Below are 18,814 nucleotides of genomic sequence, written 5' to 3'. Positions count from 1 at the left end.
GTTCCGCTCCCTGGGGGCGGGATCTTAGCGGAGAGTCAACTAATTGGTACTGATTTGCAGCGGAAGAGACTCTGGTCGGAGAGTTCTTGGTTACTCTCTATGGTGCCAGGGCGGAGAAACACTTAAGATCTGAGCTCTTGGGCAGAGGAAGTGACGTAAGGATGGCGGAGGGGCGCGAGCTTTCAAGATGGCGGTGGCTGGGTGGCTGACCGGCACGCAGAGGTGAAGGCCCCTACGACGTAAAAGAGGCCGAAAATCGTCCCCTCCCCGCTTCTCGCAGTGCCAGGAGTCCAGCAGAAGTGTGAGTGTGCAGGACTGTTTCACTCCGTTTCTTCGTCTTTTCCCGCCCTGCCCCGGGCCCGCGCAGTTGCCTCGGGGACGCCAGGCCCCTCTCTGCCCGGTTCTTCCTCTTCGCGGCTTGGGTCTCCCCGGTCACGGACCGGGGGGCATCTTGGAGCCAGGGGCCGCGCGGCTTCCAGCAGTTAAGCTGCTGTTCTCCCGAGTCGGTTAGCGCCGCCTCCTACCTGTGCTCGTTGACCGGGTTGCTTTAGATTTGACGTCTTCTTGTACCTCGAGTCAGGGTCAACCGTCGCTATGGTTTCGGCAGTTGCTGCTTGTTGCTTCTCTTGGTGGATCTGGGCCCCGACCCGCTGCAGCCTCTTCGGTTCTGTCGCTCGATTTCCCTGCCGTTACTGCTTTCGGGCAAAAAGTAGTTTGTGCAGACTTGGGCTCCGTGGTCTTCTGTAGCAACTCGAATTCCCGTCTGTCCTTTGTTTCCCTTGTGGGAGAAGAGGGTCAAAACAGGAGCCCGAGGGTCCTTGAGAGAGGACAGCAAAAATGGTAACGGGCCATCAAAGACCGGAGAGCCTGTGTTTATACCAGTCGTGTTTCGGCCTCCCTTCTCCCCCACTCCCCGGGTGTTCTGAGAAGGAAACCCTGGACAGGATAAATTAGTTGCCCCTGGAACAACTCCGAAGCATTTAGCAGAAATCAAGGCATTTGAAGGCTTGCTGAAAGAGGCATCAACTAATGAACTTTTCTGACAAAAATCGTTAAGGAAAGGTATAATTAATTGTATGGGCTACACCTCATGATCTTCCCTTTCACACCCTTTAAAAGTCTCCTTTCAAAAGGAATTAAATTTGTCGACTTTACTGTTGGGAAGAATAAGTATTTAAAAGTTACACAATTGAAATAAGAGAAAGGAGTGATATAGTAGTATCTTCGGGTAGTAAAGATTTAGACTTGCAAAGCATTTTTTCCTCAGTCATCCCTTTCAGATACCATTAAAAAATAGAAATCGGGAGCCAAGTAGGTATTAGTAGAAAAATATGTATCTGGACGTTTTTGGACACTCCTTCATGTAATACTTTGATTTTTTTTTAATATTTGCACTTTTAGTTATGTTTTAAGCTCTTGAGAATCAAGAATTATATGTGAATTAGAACTAAACTTGCATTAAGCAGGCTTAAATTAATGAGTTTTTACTATCTTACAGATGTTGTGAATACATGTGAAGAAAAACCATAGAGAGGGACATTTATTGTTCAACCCACATCACTACTTCCATTTCCTTTTTATTCCTCTTTCACTCTACATGTAAAGAAAGGAAGGGTGTAGGAAAAGGACTAATGGCTTTTCATATTCATGGTTTATCCATGTTGTTGAAGCAGTTTCTGATTTTTTTTTTTTTTTTTTAGTTTGAGTCAGTCCGTGATCTGTTTTTAAAAAAAAGTTAATAATCAAAGGAATGTTACTTTTCAAGAGATTGGTAGAAATAAATTTCATAAAATAAAAAGAAAGAAATTCTGTAAATATTAGAAGAATAGCTATTTCTTTGTTTTTGCAGGTTTTTTTGTTTTTCTGTTTTAATGAACAAGTAAACCATACAAATTGTCAACATGGGACGGAGATCGACATCATCCACCAAGAGTGGAAAATTTATGAACCCCACAGACCAAGCCCGTAAGTGTCCATTAGTGTGGAATGATAAACAAGAGGAGTGATAAATTTGCAAACACTAGAGAATCTGTTACATCTTAATTATAAAGTCAGCATTCATTGCTAGGTGTCAGTTGTATAAAGTTATCCAGTGTTGTTGTGGGCGGGCACATGATGAAAACTTTAAACATGCAAAAAATTAAGACCCTTTTTTTTGTTTGTTTTTTAAGATTTTATTTATTTATTTGACAGAGATCACAAGTAGGCAGAGAGGCAGACAGAAAGAGAAGAGGAAGCAGGCTCCCTGCTGAGCAGAGAGCCCGATGCGGGGCTCTATCCCAGGACCCTGGGATCATGACCTGAGCCGAAGGCAGAGGCTTTAACCCACTGAGCCACCCAGGAGCCCCTAAGACCCATTTTTTAATTTGATTGACTTGCAAAGTGGAATTGGCTTGAAACTTTCTTTTTGTATTTGAAATTTTGGACAGATTAGTTTTGAGAGCTTACAACAAAAATATCTCAAGATTTTGGTTGGCATAATTAAGGGTTGCTGCTGGCATCTGGTGGGTAGAGGCCATAGATGCTGCTAAATATTCTGCAATGCACAGGATAGCCTCCCACATTATTGTTATCTGTATTAAGTTGGACAAAATGCTAGTGTTCAAGATTTGAAAAGTTTTGTATTTTCTCTCTCTCTTAAAGGAAAAGAAGCCCGGAAGAGAGAATTAAAGAAGGTAGGATTTCAGAAGCATCTTCTTAGTCTTAAGTGATATTTGGCACATCTTATTATTTGGGATTAGCAGATTTCCAAACAATATTTACAGTTATTTGTCAGAAAAGATACTTCATGCTTTTCACAACAAACAATAAAATTTATTAAGCCAAAATGCTATACTTGGAAACTTAACCGAAATAACTTTGCAAATAAGTTCATGATGGTTATCATAACATTATATATTTGATTATCTTTCCCACTGAGTTAAATAAATATCTTCGAAAGGAATTTTTTTTTCTGTTAAGCATATTGCTTTGTTAAAAGCAACCGAATTAGTGAATGGAAAAAAATGTGACTCTAAATGACTCTGTGGGTTCATTTTCCTCATTGTGTAGCCGTTGAGTTTGTGGCAAAGTGTTCTCCCAGAATAAGACAGTATTTACTTTTTAGTATCATTCTTTAACACACTGAAATATTGCAGATTTTTAATAGTTTTTAACTGGGTTTTCCTGGTTCATTGTTTAGCATCAAATCCTACAAAACTTTAGTTTATAATTTTAGAATTTAGCCCTAAAAAAATCTTAATTTTTTTTAAGTAATTACTTAAGATATCACAAAATTTAAAGAAATACCTGCCTGAGAAAGTTCATATAATAAATCGTGTTTATCTTTTTGTGTAAAGTTAAAATATTTTTTGAGAGCCAAAAATTATTAGCCTTGGTTATGGTGGTTGAAACAAGTGATCAGAAACCAAGGATAAGTTCAACTTCAGTTTCAGTAGATTCTTGATTTAAATCGAAATAAAAACTCAGGAATGTCCAGTTTCTTGACATAGTGCTTTTTTCTTCCTAAGAACAAAAAACAGCGCATGATGGTACGAGCTGCAGTTTTGAAGATGAAGGATCCCAAGCAAATTATACGGGACATGGAGAAATTGGATGAAATGGGTAAAAATTTGTTTTAAAAGGCTAGATTTTAGAGCAGGACTAACAGTCTGATACACAAAGGCAGGCAAACAGGTAATGACAAAACAGCATAGGCATGAGAAAAACAGAAAAAAGCATGAAAACATATGGTACTTGGATTTAGTTTTAGTGTCAGACAAAATTGAGTGATGGGGAGCATTTGCACTCTGGGGATCTCTTCTAGAGTTAGATGAATGCCGTTATTTAGCCTGAATTAGTTATTGAGGGAAGACTGAAACCTGGGAGTTTTTGTTTTATTTTTTTAATGTTGGCAGCTACAATGTAAATCTAAATATTAGACTACCATGAATTTATCAATTCCCCACTTTTTCCAGCACGAAGACAAAGACAATTGACCCACTAAAGTGGTAGAAGAAATCATAAAATACTTAAAATCTAATTTTATAGAATATCTATCTTATGTATCATATTGGGATTTCTCTTTTTTCACATTTCTTTGAATAATTTTACTCAGTTTCTTCATACGCATTTTCAGTATCACTGCTTTTGTCATAACTGGAATCACAAGATAACTGCATGTTCTCTTTCCTGGCATCTGAGTTGCTTGAGAATTGTCTATGTGATGCTGCCGCTGGAAATTTTACCGCAACCCATAAATACCCATTCTAATACTAGAATTTTTAATTTTTCTGCCCCTTTTTTTTTTTTTGCATAATTAAATGATTTTGGCAAGTTTTGTTTTCAGAAGTTACTCAGTTTAAGTGGCTTGCCAAAAATCAGTAAGTGAAAGAGGTACAGTGGATTTCAGTAATATATTAAATGGGTTGAAAAAAAAGTTCAGCTGTGTGGGGTTATAGTGTATACTATATAGTGTGCTCTCTTAAATAATGTAGCACAGTTCATGCATTTAGTCTAGCAAGAGTTCTGGGTCAGATTGGATGATCCCAAATCGTTCCCAATTCTGCTGTAACTGATCCCATTTGTTGCCTCTGGTTTAAATACTACTATGGGCAGTTGTTATCCCTGGGACGTCAAGACATTAAATGACCTAGTAAATGAGTTCAGATTGATTCATGTGGTTTTATCAGAAGATAATAGGAGTAACGGGTTTATTGAGCTCTTATCTTGCTAAGCACCAATTTTTTTCCAGATGTTACAATTTTTAGGTGGGTGTATTACCCCTACATGGGGTATGGGCGAGAAAACTCAGGCACAGAGAGAAACTTTCCTCATGGTCATGCTATTAGGAATTGGCAAGCTGGGATTAAAACTCAGGCATTCAACATTTTTATTAATCACACTAAGAATAGTATGTCATGTAAGACTACCTTTGGAATAAATCAAAGTAGAAGGAGGTAGGGAAGAAGATAATTAAACTTGTTATCTGTTAAAAGAAAAAAAGGAAAAGGGAGAAGGGAACACTGTTCATCAGGGCTCTAATTATAATGTGTAATGTATAAACTTTATACAATTTATGAAACTCAAACTAGTTAAGGCAAAAAAAAAAAAAAAAATACATTGACTCCCATAATTGGCAAATCCCAGAGGAAAACTCTCCTAGCAAGCATGGGTATCATTATTAAGACTGTTCATCTGTCTGGTCTGAACTCTTATTAGTTTCATTCAACATATTACTAATGAACTTCTTGGGATTGGAAGTGGAAAATGGGTAAAGAATTAGTGCAAAACAAGGTCAAGCTTGAGGTATATTTTCTTCCTCCCATAAGCTTCATTCTTATATCCACATTTAAAGTCTCAGGAAAGGATCTAGTTTCGATTTGGATCATGCGCCAGTTGATCTCTGAGTCTGTCACTGGGGAGGGAAATGTAGGGAAGAAGGTATAATTGACCAGGCGAGCTTGGGAGTGTTCCGTGCTAGCAATCCCTTTTGGGGCAAAAGACCTGAAATTAAGCCCTGTGTTGAACACATGGAAAAAGAAAAGATTGTATGGTAGTTAGAGAACAGCAGTTTGTTATAAAAAATAATTAAAAGTGGTGAGCTAGACACCACTGGATATTTTGTGGTCACGTTCAGTCTTCAGTTTCATTGTGAAGTACTTGATGTCCCCCTTTCCCAGATGAAGAAGCTAAAGATCACAGAATTCAAATGCGTAAGATCTCAGAATTAAATGACTGGTCTGCCTGAAGCCTCACAATACCAAGTTGTTAGCGTAAAGGAATGAAGATTGATTTTTATTACAGTGATGATAAAAATGAATTAGGTAATGTTAGACTTTTTTTAGAAGAGAAAGTAAAATTAATGTCTTATCTTTAAAAGGGTGGAGTATCAATAAATATCCATTGCACTTCTTTTTAATAAAACTTTAAAAGTGGATACCTAGTCTAAAGCCTTTTTAGAAGTTTTAGTGTATAAGGAGATTTTATAAAATGATAGAGCTGATAACCTAAATGAAGTGACTTTTTGTGTTGGATTTCAATATCTGCTCTTTTCTCTTAGAGTTTAACCCGGTGCAGCAACCACAGTTAAACGAGAAGGTGCTGAAAGACAAGCGTAAAAAGCTGCGTGAAACCTTTGAACGTATCCTACGTCTCTATGAAAAAGAGAATCCAGATATTTACAAAGAACTGAGAAAGCTAGAAGTGGAATATGAACAGAAAAGGGCACAACTTAGCCAATATTTTGATGCTGTCAAGGTAATCAAGTTTCTTGATTAACTAGAGAGATAAACTAAAATGTTACATTTAGATTTGCTCTTAAAATTGTTAATGGGAGAACTGGTCATGATGAACTTCTTCCTCTTGGCAGTTTTTTGTCAAACTAAACCTATCCCATGAACCAGCAAATTTAATGTTACATACTTAAAAGAGCAATTAATCCATCTGCCAACACAGATGGATTAAACTGGAAATAGCCTAGATGTCCATTAATAGGATAATGAATAGACAAACTAGTATATTTGCAAAACTATATGTACTCAACAATGAAAAGGAATGCTCTACTAATACTCAAAACAGCATGAGATTAAGAAAAAAAATTTTTTTAACATAAATCTCAAAGCATGTTGAACTTAGGATTCCATTTGTATGAAATTCTAGAACAGGCAGAACTATAGTTGAAAGCATTTGGTTTGTTTTGTTCTGTTTTTAAAAGATTTTTATTTATTTGATAGAGAGTTCACAAGCAGGAAGGCAGAGGGAGAGGGGGAAGCAGGTTCCCGGCTGAGCAAAGACCCTGATGCGGGGCCCAATCCCAGAACCCTGAGACCATGGCTCAAGCCAAAGGCAGAGGCTCAACCCACTGAGCCACCCAAGCACCCCAGATGAAAGTATTTGTAAAAGTATTTGCTTTGGGATTGTTTTGGGGATTGATTGAGAAGTGTAAACTGTATGCATTTGTCAAAACAGAATTTAGGGGCACCTGGATGGCTCAGTGGGTTAAGCCTCTACCTTCGGCTCAGGTCATGATCTCAGGGTCCTAGGATGGAGCCCCGCATCAGGCTTTCTGCCCAGCAGGGAGCCTACTTCCCCCTCTCTCTCTGCCTGCCTCTGCCTATTCGTGATCTCTCTCTCTGTCAAATAAATAAATAAAAACTTTTTTTTAAAAACCCAATTTATATATTTCATTGTGAATTTGTCCAAAAAAGTAAAAAAAAAGAAACCTAATTGTGTCATTTTTTGCAAGGTAAGTAATATAGGTCCCATTTTACAGATAAGGAAACTAAGGAACTTGCTTAGTCATACAGGTAGTATGTGGCAGAAATTCAGAAGACTAGTTTTAGAAACCCAAGCTCTACTACTGAATATATACTATTTCTAAGTCAGTTGATAAATGCTGTTTATCATCCGGAATATTTAATAGAGTGGTGTTGGTCCTAGACACTTTCAACAGTTGGGATTTCTATAAACAGCTATTTCAAACCATAACTCAAAAGGAAAAGTTAATGATGGGAGAAAAACAGCGGAGTTTTGTTTCTTTTAAAGGTGATAGGAATTTTTTCCATTCATTGACCGACTTTGGATTGTTTTTCCCTGATACTAGTGTTAGGTGGGAAGCAAATCCAGGTTATAAAGCAGATTGTTATAAATTCAGATACTGAATTTTTAGTGTTGAGTTTGTGGATTGCACTGATACTATTGAACTTTTTTCTCTGTTTCAGAATGCTCAGCATGTGGAAGTGGAGAGCATTCCCTTGCCAGATATGCCACATGCTCCTTCCAACATCTTGATCCAGGACATTCCACTTCCTGGTGCCCAGCCACCCTCCATCCTTAAAAAGACTTCAGCCTATGGGTAAGGAAGCGGTAGCATAATTAAATAACACTTCTTAAAAGTACCTTTTAACTGTCCAGTGCCAAAATTATTGCAGTGGGAATTAAAAGGCAGTGTGAACGTAAGCAATGCCTCACTTGAGTAAATGTAGAGTAAGAAATCCCTTGAAAATATTTTAGAAGAGGAAATAAATACCTCATTACTGTGAATGTGATTATTGTGGAATTTTCTTTCAGACCTCCAACACGGGCAGTTTCTATACTTCCTCTTCTTGGACATGGTGTGCCACGTTTGCCCCCTGGCAGAAAACCTCCTGGTCCTCCCCCGGGTCCACCACCTCCTCAAGTCTTGCAAATGTATGGCCGCAAAGTGGGCTTTGCCCTAGATCTTCCCCCTCGTAGGCGTGATGAAGACATGTTATATAGTCCAGAACTTGGTAAGGAGTGACTGTTCCTTTTGCTCTTGTGACCTTTCCAGTGTCCTTTTTTTTTGTTTGCCCTGTTTAACATCTGGTTCACTGTCCTCAGAACTTGGGAAATAAATGAGGCTTACATGTACATACTAACAAGATGGATAAATCATAGAATTCACCCAAGTAAAAGCAGCATACATAAGGAAGTACAGAAGTGTTTATTGTGTTTTAAATTAGGCTTTTTTTTTTTTAGAGCAGATTTTTTAAAAATTGTTACCAAATGGAAATACTATTGTCAGACTGTGTGAAGAACTGTCATATACGGAATCATTTAACATAATGAAGTTAAATAGCACAGTTCTCTCTGCTTTGGTATACCATATAGAGCAGGGTCCAATCATCTTTGTTTCCTGATCCCTTCTCCTTCTCAGCTCAACGGGGCCATGATGATGATGTTTCCAGCACCAGTGAAGATGACGGGTATCCTGAGGACATGGATCAAGATAAGCATGATGACAGTACTGATGACAGCGACACTGACCGATCAGATGGAGAAAGTGAAGGGGATGAATTTGTGCACCGTGATGATAACGAGAGAGACAACAATGAAGAAAAAAAGTCAGGTATGTGCCAATGAAAGTACCATGGCTTGATCCATAAGTAGCACACAAGTTGAGGGTCCTGATTTATTAATGCATCTTTGAAAGTAATTTTGAGCTCTATTCATTCTTACATCAAAAGTCTTTAAAAGTTCCGGACATGTAATACTTGGTGGACATTTGTGGGTTTGGATAAGAAAAAAGGAGAATAACCACATAACCATATTGAGAAAGCCATAGTCACATTATTGTTTTTTGATAAGTCTGCTTATTTACATTTGAAGCCATTTAAATTTTCTGCGTTTATTGTGTCTCACATCAGCCCAGACCATAATTATAATTTAGCTACACCTGTGAGTGGAATCATCTAATGGAAGCATCCATAATGTATGATGTATGTCCATTTGATTATTATAAGATCAGACTGAGTTACTTGTACTTTTAAAAAGTCATTATGACATTCATCAAGAAAATTTTTAAGAGTCGTGATAGATACTGAACAGTACAAAATACATGATGTGTCACACCTTGGTAGTCTTTTAAGTCTTGAGTTTCTTCTAAGATTGTTCTTGTAAGGGTGCCTGGATGTCTCAGTGGGTTGAGTGTCTCAACTCTTGATTTCAGCTCAGGTCACGATCTCAAGGTTGTGGGGTCAAGCCCTGCGTTGGGCTCTGCCCTCAATGCAGTGTTCCTCTCCCTCTGTCCTTCCCCCTGCTTGTGCATGTATGTTTGTGCTTTCTCTATCTCTAAAATAAATAAATATCTTTTTCTTTAAAAAAAGAAATTGGTTTTGTAGTGTGCACCACTATATTTATGTGGTTGTTCATATTTGTAATGATGACAAATCTTTGTCCTGATACTTCTTTTTTTTTTTTTTAAGATTTATTTATTTATTTGACAGAGATCACAAGGAGGCAGAGAGGCATGCAGAGAGAGAGAGAGGAGGAAGCAGGCTCCCCGCTGAGCAGAGAGCCCGATGCGGGGCTTGATCCCAGGACCCCGGGATCACGACCCGAGCCGAAGGCAGAGGCTTTAACCCACTGAGCCACCCAGGTGCCCCTGTCCTGATATTTCTTAAGAGCCATGGTTTCAGGGGCACCTCAGTGGCTCAGTTGGTTAAGTGTCTGCCTTGGCTCAGGTCATGATCCCAGGGTCCTGGGATGAAAGCTCCATTTTGGGCTCCCTGCTTTGTGGGGAGCTGCTTCTCCTCCTTCCTGCTCTTGCTCTGTCTGTCTCTCTCTCAAATAAAAAAATAAAATCTTAAAAAAAGAGTCATGGTTGCAAACCAAAAGCTATCTTAACAGGGTGCATAGAGCTGGTAATAAAGAATTATCTAGGACTTACGTAGAAGCCAGTACTAAAAAAAGAAAGTCCTTAAAGCCACGGCAGCTTCATTTTTCTCTGGCATTGTGTGATCCTTTGCCTCATTTTTCTCTTTTACTGCCACCTTGTTTTACTTACGTGTACTCACCAATGTACATGTGCTTAATGTGGCTCTCCTACTAGGATTTGACAATTTATCTAATATTTACACTGAGTTTTTACTATGTGCAAGGAATTTTCCTAGACAAAGGGTACAAAGTAAAGAAAACTAAAGCCCTGCCCACGTGGAACTTTGTAAGTGTTTACCAACTAAGACTGCTCCTGATATTGCACCATTTAGCATAATGTTTAATAGCAGATAGCTTCATTTATCGGGTTAAAAAAAGGTCCCTTCCAGTCTTAGTTTGCTAAGTTTTTTTTGTTGTAAATATGTTTAAGTGTCTGTTCAGAGCTGTTACGGTTTTTCTTTAAGTTGTTTATTATAATGAGCTGTATTCATGGCTTTTCTAATGTTCAATCTTATCTTACATTTCTGGGACCAACCCTAAATGTTTATGATGTGTTTTTCTTTTAAAACACTGTTGGATTCAATATGGTTATAAAATTGGCCCTTGAACAACACAGGGAGCACCAACCTTCTACACAATCAAAAATCCATGCATAACTTTCAAATTCCCCAGAACTTAACTACTAATAGCCTATTGTTGACCAGAAGTTTTACTGTTAAGATGAACTGTCGATTAACACACGTTTTGTATGTTGCATGTATTATATACTGCATTCTTGCAGTGAACTTCGCTAGGGAAAAGAAAATGATGTTGAAAATTCATAAGGAAATACAGTCACGGTACTATACTATATTTATCACAAAAACCCATGTGTAAGTGGACCCCCCTCAGTTCAAACCCATGTTCAACAGTCAACTGTATTTTACAGTAGGTTAGTTTTAGAATCAAGGCTGTGCTGGCTTCATTAGTTCTAGATTGCATTCCATCTTTTCTGTGCCTTTTTACAGGAAATTTCTATTTAATGTTTGGCTGAACTTCCTTATAAAATTATTTGGGCCAGGTTAAAAATAGATTTCTAACTACCATTTCAATTTTATATGTTCTGGTTTTATCACTTCTATGGCTAATTTTTGTGGTTTATATTTCTCTAAATGTCTTATTATTTTATCTGGGTGTTCCAATTTAACTGGCATAAAATTATTAATAGTATTCTTTGAATTTTACAGATCTTAAATCACAATAGCAGTTTACCAACCAGTTGGCACTTCTTAGACTATCTTTTATATGGCTGACTCTTTCCAACACTTAATTTCTGCCAAATAGTGGGCAGCAGTCCTATCTGTTGCTTTCTAGTATTATATAGTGTGCATTTGCTGAATTTTGTTGTTCCTAATCCACCCCATTCTCTCCTTCCACCCTTTAGGTCTGAGTGTAAGGTTTGCAGATATGCCTGGAAAATCAAGGAAGAAAAAGAAGAACATGAAGGAGCTGACTCCTCTTCAAGCCATGATGCTTCGAATGGCAGGTGAGATAGAAGAGTAATCGAATCACCTTTCAAGTATTTCTTCCTGCCAGTTCCTTTGTGTACATTTTCCCATTTAGTATATCAGCATCCCTGAAGTGAGTAATAAATCCTTACTTTACAGAAATTATGGTTTGGAGACATTTGGAGACTAAGCTGCCAAAGTTACCCAGCTAATAAGTGGTTAAACTGGCATTTAAGTCCTGGTCCTTGTTCTAAAGCCTGAGCTGTTTCACTGTGCTCCACTAGCACAGATGAGTAGAATATTGTTTGATTGCTCCACATCCAAGTAGTTTATTGAAGAAGGCTCTTCAGTTGTTCATTTTAAGGAAGCACTTAATTGAGCACATGTCTTCAGGCATCACTATTTTGTGGGCTGTAAAAAATGAATCAACTCCATTTACCTGGTTTAATATTTCTCTTAGGTCAGGAAATCCCCGAGGAGGGACGAGAAGTAGAAGAATTTTCAGAGGATGACGACGAAGATGATTCTGATGATTCTGAAGCAGAAAAGCAATCACAAAAACAGCATAAAGAGGAAGCTCTTTCTGATGGTACATCTACTGCTTCTTCGCAGCAGCAAGCCCCCCCACAGTCTGTTCCTCCTTCTCAGATTCAAGCACCTCCCATGCCGGGACCACCTCCTCTTGGACCACCCCCGGCTCCACCCTTACGGCCTCCTGGACCTCCCACTGGCCTTCCTCCTGGACCACCTCCCGGTAAGTCAGCACTGCTACATTGTGAGGAAATAACCAAGTCTACCTGTGATCAGAGTGATGAATTCATTCCAAAAATATACATCATTGGTATCGATGTTTTTTCTAATCCTAGTATAAGTCACGAAGAGATAAAGGAAATAAGTTCATTTTTTCCTACAGCACTGTTCACAGTTCATAGTACTTCTGACAGCCGTCTTTTTCTCCAAAGCTCTTCTCATTTCAGGGTCATGTAGTTGAGGTTAACGGGCAGAAACTGGATATGAAACTGGTGTTTTCTTTAGTACTGTTTTTTAATATGACAAGATGACCCAATTCTAAATTGATGGCTAATGGGACTAGGGCACAGTAAATACTAACAGGCATCCTTCTTCGGTTGGGAATTGTTGGATGTCGGTCTTTAGAAACAAAAGGAATCAGTATTAATATAATCTTTGGCATGTAAGAATGAAAAGGTTACTTGAAATTTGAACTTTTATAGTCTTTCATCCTATAGTTGTCAAGTTAGATTTTCCTCACTTGAGTTCATCATTTTCTGATTGGTCTTGCAGAAGCACATTACCATTCTTAAGTCATCTTCAGTCATCCTTGCTATGTCTTCCGGTGTTTCAGGGGGAATCCTTAAAGCACCGTGCTTTATATTCCATTTTCAGCTTTTAAGAGCCCGTTTAAGAATTATTTTCTTTATACAGTTCCTAGCCCAGCTGAGCTGAGCTATTAAAAAAAAAAAGCAGCAGCAGCAGCTATGCTTTTTGTCAGTACTGGCAAATAAAGAGAAATGATCTGTAACAAATCCAGTTCCAGGTCTCTGGTGCTCAGATATTTGTTGAATGAATTCTTTTTCCACCTACGTTTTGATCAGTTTTTGATGTTACCTGATTTCAAGTTGCCAAGTCAGGCCACACTTGAGTTACCTTTATATCAAGTTATGACTTCCTATGTGTGTCTCTTAATTTGTCATTTTATTCTTTTCAGGAGCTCCTCCATTCCTGAGACCACCTGGAATGCCAGGACTCCGAGGGCCTTTACCCCGACTTTTGCCTCCAGGCCCACCACCAGGCCGACCCCCCGGCCCTCCCCCAGGGCCACCTCCAGGTCTGCCTCCTGGCCCTCCTCCTCGGGGACCGCCACCAAGGCTACCTCCCCCTGCTCCTCCAGGTGAACCTTTTGATTTCTAGTACAAAAACTGGACCACTATATATTTCATCTGCTCTAAGACATATTTTCACATTTTAGTTTCCTAAAATCAAGGGGTATCCTAAAATGATGTTTTTTAATTGCTTTTGGCCTAGGTTGAAGTTGAGTTCTTCCACAGGGTATATGCACTGGATTCTGCCTGTCCTGTGAGGGACTTTTCCCAGGCAGAGACCACCTTGGATAAAATTTGCCATTTGAATAGAGTGTTTGGGGAGGGGGAAAGCAATTGTGAAGTTATTCCACATATTTCCATATATTTGCATGAGTACAGAGTTAAAGTTTGAAAATAAAAGGCAGATTACCTTGTGCTCTTATTACATGTGGTAGGTGTATTTCCAGTTCATTACACTGTCCCAGTTTAATGTGAAAACCTCCTCCTAAACTGCCCAGCTTGGACTTTTAATGGTATCTGGAATAATTATGAGTCTGTATAAGCGTAGTATCTTAAGTTCAGTGAAATTTAGTATTTTATATTTGGTCTTAAAAAGTGGCATTTGAAGAAAATTAAATCTGCAGTTTTGGGTAAATGACAATGGTATGTCTGAATCATCAAAGGTTATGAATTCTTTTCCAGTAGTGGTAACATACTATGATTAGTTATATTCATGTCCCCTAATGGTTAAAATTCCATTTCCTGCCTGTTGGGTTACCTTTTTCAGGGGAGGAATGGTGTAGAAATCAGTAAATAATGCAGGAGGATCAAACCCCCCACCTTGGCCTTGATGGTATCTGCACTATACAGCTAGACTAAAGTCTTGGGCTGTCACATCTGAATTTGGACAAATTTGAAATCATACTTGAAAACAGTTGGTATTGTCAGCTTTGTATTTAACTTTTTTTTTTTTTTTTTAAACATTTTATTTATTTGACAGAGATCACAAGTAGTGAGAGAGGCAGGCAGAGAAGGGGGGGGAAGCAGGCTCCCTGTTGAGCAGAGAGCCTGATGCATGGCTCAGTCCCAGGACCCTGAGATCATGATCTGAGCCGAAGGCAGAGGATTAACCCACTGAGTCACCCAGGCGCCCCTGTTTAACTTTCTATTTATTTAGTACATTACTCAGGAAGAAAACCTAAGTACAGGGGTACAGATTGAAAGTGAATATTAATTCATAATAAAATACTCCTTAGTATCAAAACATATTCCTGAGTTTCAGATAGTAATAAGCAGCATGGTTTTAGCTTATTTTCTGTCAATTGCCAATTTTTAAAAAATTGTCAACCTGTTTTTCACATCCTTTATAGTAGTTACAATTTATCCTCGTAGTCTTCATCTGCCCGTTTTCTCCTTCATTTAGGTATCCCTCCACCTCGTCCCGGCATGATGCGCCCACCTTTGGTGCCTCCACTTGGACCTGCCCCACCTGGGCTTTTCCCACCAGCTCCGTTGCCGAACCCAGGGGTTTTAAGTGCTCCACCCAACTTGATTCAGCGACCCAAGGCGGATGATACAAGTGCAGCCACCATTGAGAAGAAAGCAACAGCAACCATCAGTGCCAAGCCACAGATCACTAATCCCAAGGCAGAGATCACTCGATTCGTGCCCACTGCATTGAGGGTACGTCGGGAGAATAAAGGGGCCACTGCTGCTCCCCAAAGAAAGTCAGAGGATGATTCTGCTGTGCCTCTTGCCAAAGCAGCTCCCAAGTCTGGTCCATCTGTTCCTGTCTCAGTGCAGACTAAGGATGATGTTTATGAAGCTTTCATGAAAGAGATGGAAGGGCTCCTGTAACAGCTTTTAATGCCAGAGCAGGTTTCTGTTCATATCAGTGGTTCATGGGGAAAGAGGCTCTTTCTAAACTTTGTGAAAGAGCGACTTTCACTGTCAGGGTATTTTTAAATTTGAGTTCAAGGAATATCCTAAAGTTTAGCCTTGTTCAGAATTTATTGCATATAAGAGAGGATTATTTCATTCAGAATAGATTGGTTATTAAAGCAGTGCTGCTAATATCCATTCCCTTTCATACCACCGTGTTCATCCCATTTGTTCCCCTTCTCCAATTCTTTGGAAACTTGTGATCAGGGGATCTTTGTTACTTGTTTTGATTCTCTTCTTGTGTGCAGTGGGCACTGGAGTAGAGATTTCTGAAAAAAACAGTTTATTTTATCTCATCTTGCCTTTTGTGTTTGAGTTATTTTAATATTTTCTTGTAAATATTTTGTAATATTTTAGTGAAATGGATCGCAGTGGCATTTCCTAATACAAAGCAAGATACGTGGGAAGAAAATGTACAATTCTTTGATTAAAATTATTTCCCACTGACCTAAACTTTGAGTGTTTCGTGAAATAAATAAATAAATGTTCTACACCAAGATATCCTCTGTGTTACTGATAATATGTAAATACAGTATCTGTGTTATGGGTAGAAAAGAAGCAAGTGTTTAAAAATTGTGTTTTAAGGAACTACCATTGCTGGTACAGAATGAGAATCTTACTTGAAAATATGGTTAAAACTAAGTTTTAAATTTTAAGAGATAAAGAGAATTATTTTCCTTCAAGATTATCATACTGGCTTTGGAGAGATTGAGAGGTTATTAATTGCATAGAACATGAATCTTTTTCTTAAAGATTGTGTATTTTTCCAGAGCTCTATGAACTGACACTAATTAACAGGGAAAGCTTGTTTTAAACCATGTGTAAATTATTGGATAGCCAGAAAAGGTTACTTTTACTTTATTGACTTTGTCAGTTGTATAAGCTTTTATTATTAAAAGACCTGAAATGAAGAATGCTCAATACTGTTAATTTTCATTGATACCATTTTCTTTAAAAAGTGCTTTAATAATGAATTCATTTAGGCAGTAATCCTGGAAAATGATTTTCACAGATATTTCCCCCATTTTACAGATGAGACTATTGAAGCTAATGGTGTGTGGATTATCCAGTGGCCCAAAGTGAATATTTTTTATGAACAAAGACATACACACATGCACAACGAGTAAATGTGTGCATTGGCTATAGACTAGGCATACCTAGTCTTACTTTCCATTGTATCTTAAACACCTGTCATGTGAATCCCATGTCATCAAAAATTGGTGGTATCCTAAAAAGATAATACATAACACAATAAGGCTTTTACTTTCTTGCTTTTATTTATCCTTGATATTTAGATTTCTGTGCTAAGATCCTTTGTGTATGAGACTGTTCTTGGAAGTTACTCTGAGATTAAAGCAAGTCCTGTCAAAGCAGTCTATAGATCATTTTGGATTTTTTTCTTTTTTTCCTGGTTTTTTTTTTTTTTTTTTTTTTTTTTAAGTATAATCATTACAGGCCAGTAAGTGAATTGAATTTTTTACCATTTAGATGCAGGGATGGAACACAATTAGCTCATCATCAAGTCAATAATATAATTTAAATATAAACAATCATTCTTTGGTATTTGTTCTGCAATATTTTTAATGTTCTTGCTTGAAATTTACATTTTTTCTGAGATTTCTGTTTCACATTAAGAAAGCTGTTCACAGTTTATCATAGAGTCATTTCCTAGTATTGCTTGTTTTATTTTCCGAAAAGTCAATTGTAAAATCTGACACTTTCATATGCTAGCTGTATTCACAGGAAAGGGAAATCAGTTCATAATTTGGGTAGATTCTGAGTAGGCATTTGTTGTTATGATCGTAATTGACCTTATGATTTCCAAAAAATGGACCACTGCTAAGCTTGATACAGATCCTTAATCAGATAATATGGATCAATACTGTTTGCTTCTCAAGGTGTCACTTTATTATGCATTAATTGCCCCTTAAAGTCATTTTGAAATTCCTTTTACTCTTTTTCCTGGGCTTTAAGGTATAAAACATGAATTACGGATCCACAAAAATACTCTTCATGGTGTGGAGTCAGCATAAAGCCCTAGATGACCTCCAAAGTTCTGTTTAGATTCAATTCTCATTTGCATATTCTAGTTTGTGCTCTTCATAAACTTGTTTTATTTAAACGTAGTTGGGAGACATTTTTTAATACTAAACTTTTTTTGCTTCAGGCCACAAGATGCCACAATCACCACCCCATACAGAACTGCACACATGTCTTCTAGTCCAACTGCAGCAGGTCTAATACATGAAAATGTTCCTCAGCCAGAACTAGTTCGGAGGACAGGCCTTCTTACAGAACTCCAGAACTCAAAGCTGTCACTGAGCAGAGGTGTAGATAAAATGTCTGCACAATCAGTCCTGGGTTCAGGAGGTTATAAACGAGCTGTGGGGAAATTTTCCTGTTCTTTATTTTCCTGGAATTAAGGGCTTTTAGCAAAGGTTGGAGCTAGGACTTCCGTGAGACCAAAATTACTCTCCCTACCACAGTTGTCTTTCTAAGGATGGCTTTGAGTTTGGCTGTCAAGGAAAGTAGATAGGACAGAGGGCAGGGGGCTAAGGACTGAGTGAGCAGAGGTTTTGGTTGGTCAGCATGCTCAAGTTTGCTGAGGGTTTCTAGCCAGGAGAGAGGGACAGGTTGGAGAATGAAAAGAGTGATTGATGGAATGAGCTACCTGAGGGCTTGGGGAGCCATATGAGTCATCAACTATTGTGCAGATAGTCACTGAGCACCTGCTGTGAGCTAGGTGCTGGGAAAACAGTGGCAAGCGGAATCAGATGAGGTCCCTACCCTCAGGGTGCTTATGTAAATTTCAAGACAGAAGCATCAATGTCTATATCACTTGTCTCATACCTTGAATACAGTATTTATCAATGCTAATTTTTTAAAAGAATTTAATTCATTTAACCTGTGCTAGTGAACAATTTGGAAAAATAATAATCGGATGGCCATTATATGCTATCCGCCAGTGAAGACATAATTCATCAGAACTTTATAGTCTTTTTACATTTTAAAAGCCTTTAAAAGTTCTTAAAAAATGGAAATGTTTTCTCTGAAATATCAACCGATGACCTTAATGGTGCTGCAACCAAAGAGAAAACATTAAAAAATAATAAGTTTGCAAAGAAAGGATTCCCCCAAGACACTGTTTTTCCTTGACCTGTTATCCTATTCAAATGTTATCTCCCCTCATTAGGCATCTGAATCCTAAAAATAAGCTGTGTACTATTGCACTTTACCCTAATGAATCCTTATTTAGTAAGGATTTAGTTAAGAATTGCATTTACAGGAGATAAATAACTGAGAAATAGGAGAATTAACAGTTTAAGAATGCTGTGAGATGCAAAAAAAAAAAAAAAAAAGTGTTTTAAGGATTTGTATAGCAGAGGAAAATGAGAATCCAATAGTGTTTGT

At 38.2% G+C, this 18,814-nt stretch overlaps 1 protein-coding gene across 1 annotated transcript; it reads left to right on the top strand.

Moving 5' to 3' along the window:
* Positions 1 to 42: 42 nt before the first annotated feature.
* On the top strand, positions 43 to 16,314 carry WBP11 (WW domain binding protein 11). Its single transcript, XM_082742356.1, has 12 exons — positions 43 to 301; positions 1,850 to 1,965; positions 2,644 to 2,675; positions 3,510 to 3,603; positions 6,041 to 6,237; positions 7,701 to 7,834; positions 8,050 to 8,249; positions 8,657 to 8,848; positions 11,579 to 11,680; positions 12,103 to 12,396; positions 13,369 to 13,551; positions 14,886 to 16,314. Exons 2-12 carry the CDS (start codon positions 1,902 to 1,904, stop codon positions 15,317 to 15,319), a joined length of 1,926 nt encoding a protein of 641 aa, XP_082598482.1. The 5' UTR covers positions 43 to 301; positions 1,850 to 1,901; the 3' UTR covers positions 15,320 to 16,314.
* The last annotated feature ends 2,500 nt before the right edge of the window (positions 16,315 to 18,814 follow it).

Source organism: Mustela nivalis (assembly GCF_964662115.1).
Source record: "Mustela nivalis genome assembly, chromosome: 7".
NCBI lineage: Eukaryota > Metazoa > Chordata > Mammalia > Carnivora > Mustelidae > Mustela > Mustela nivalis.
Note: the sequence above shows the minus strand (reverse complement) of the source record. Positions and strands in the feature narration are given on the sequence as shown.

Bases quoted from the DNA above. Each gene is read 5' to 3' on its own strand.
- WBP11 (XM_082742356.1), top strand. From the start codon at position 1,902: ATGGGACGGAGATCGACATCATCCACCAAGAGTGGAAAATTTATGAAC. The intron at 8,250-8,656 runs GTAAGGAGTGAC...TCTCCTTCTCAG, and splicing joins GTTATATAGTCCAGAACTTG to CTCAACGGGGCCATGATGAT. The intron at 13,552-14,885 runs GTGAACCTTTTG...TCCTTCATTTAG, and splicing joins ACCTCCCCCTGCTCCTCCAG to GTATCCCTCCACCTCGTCCC.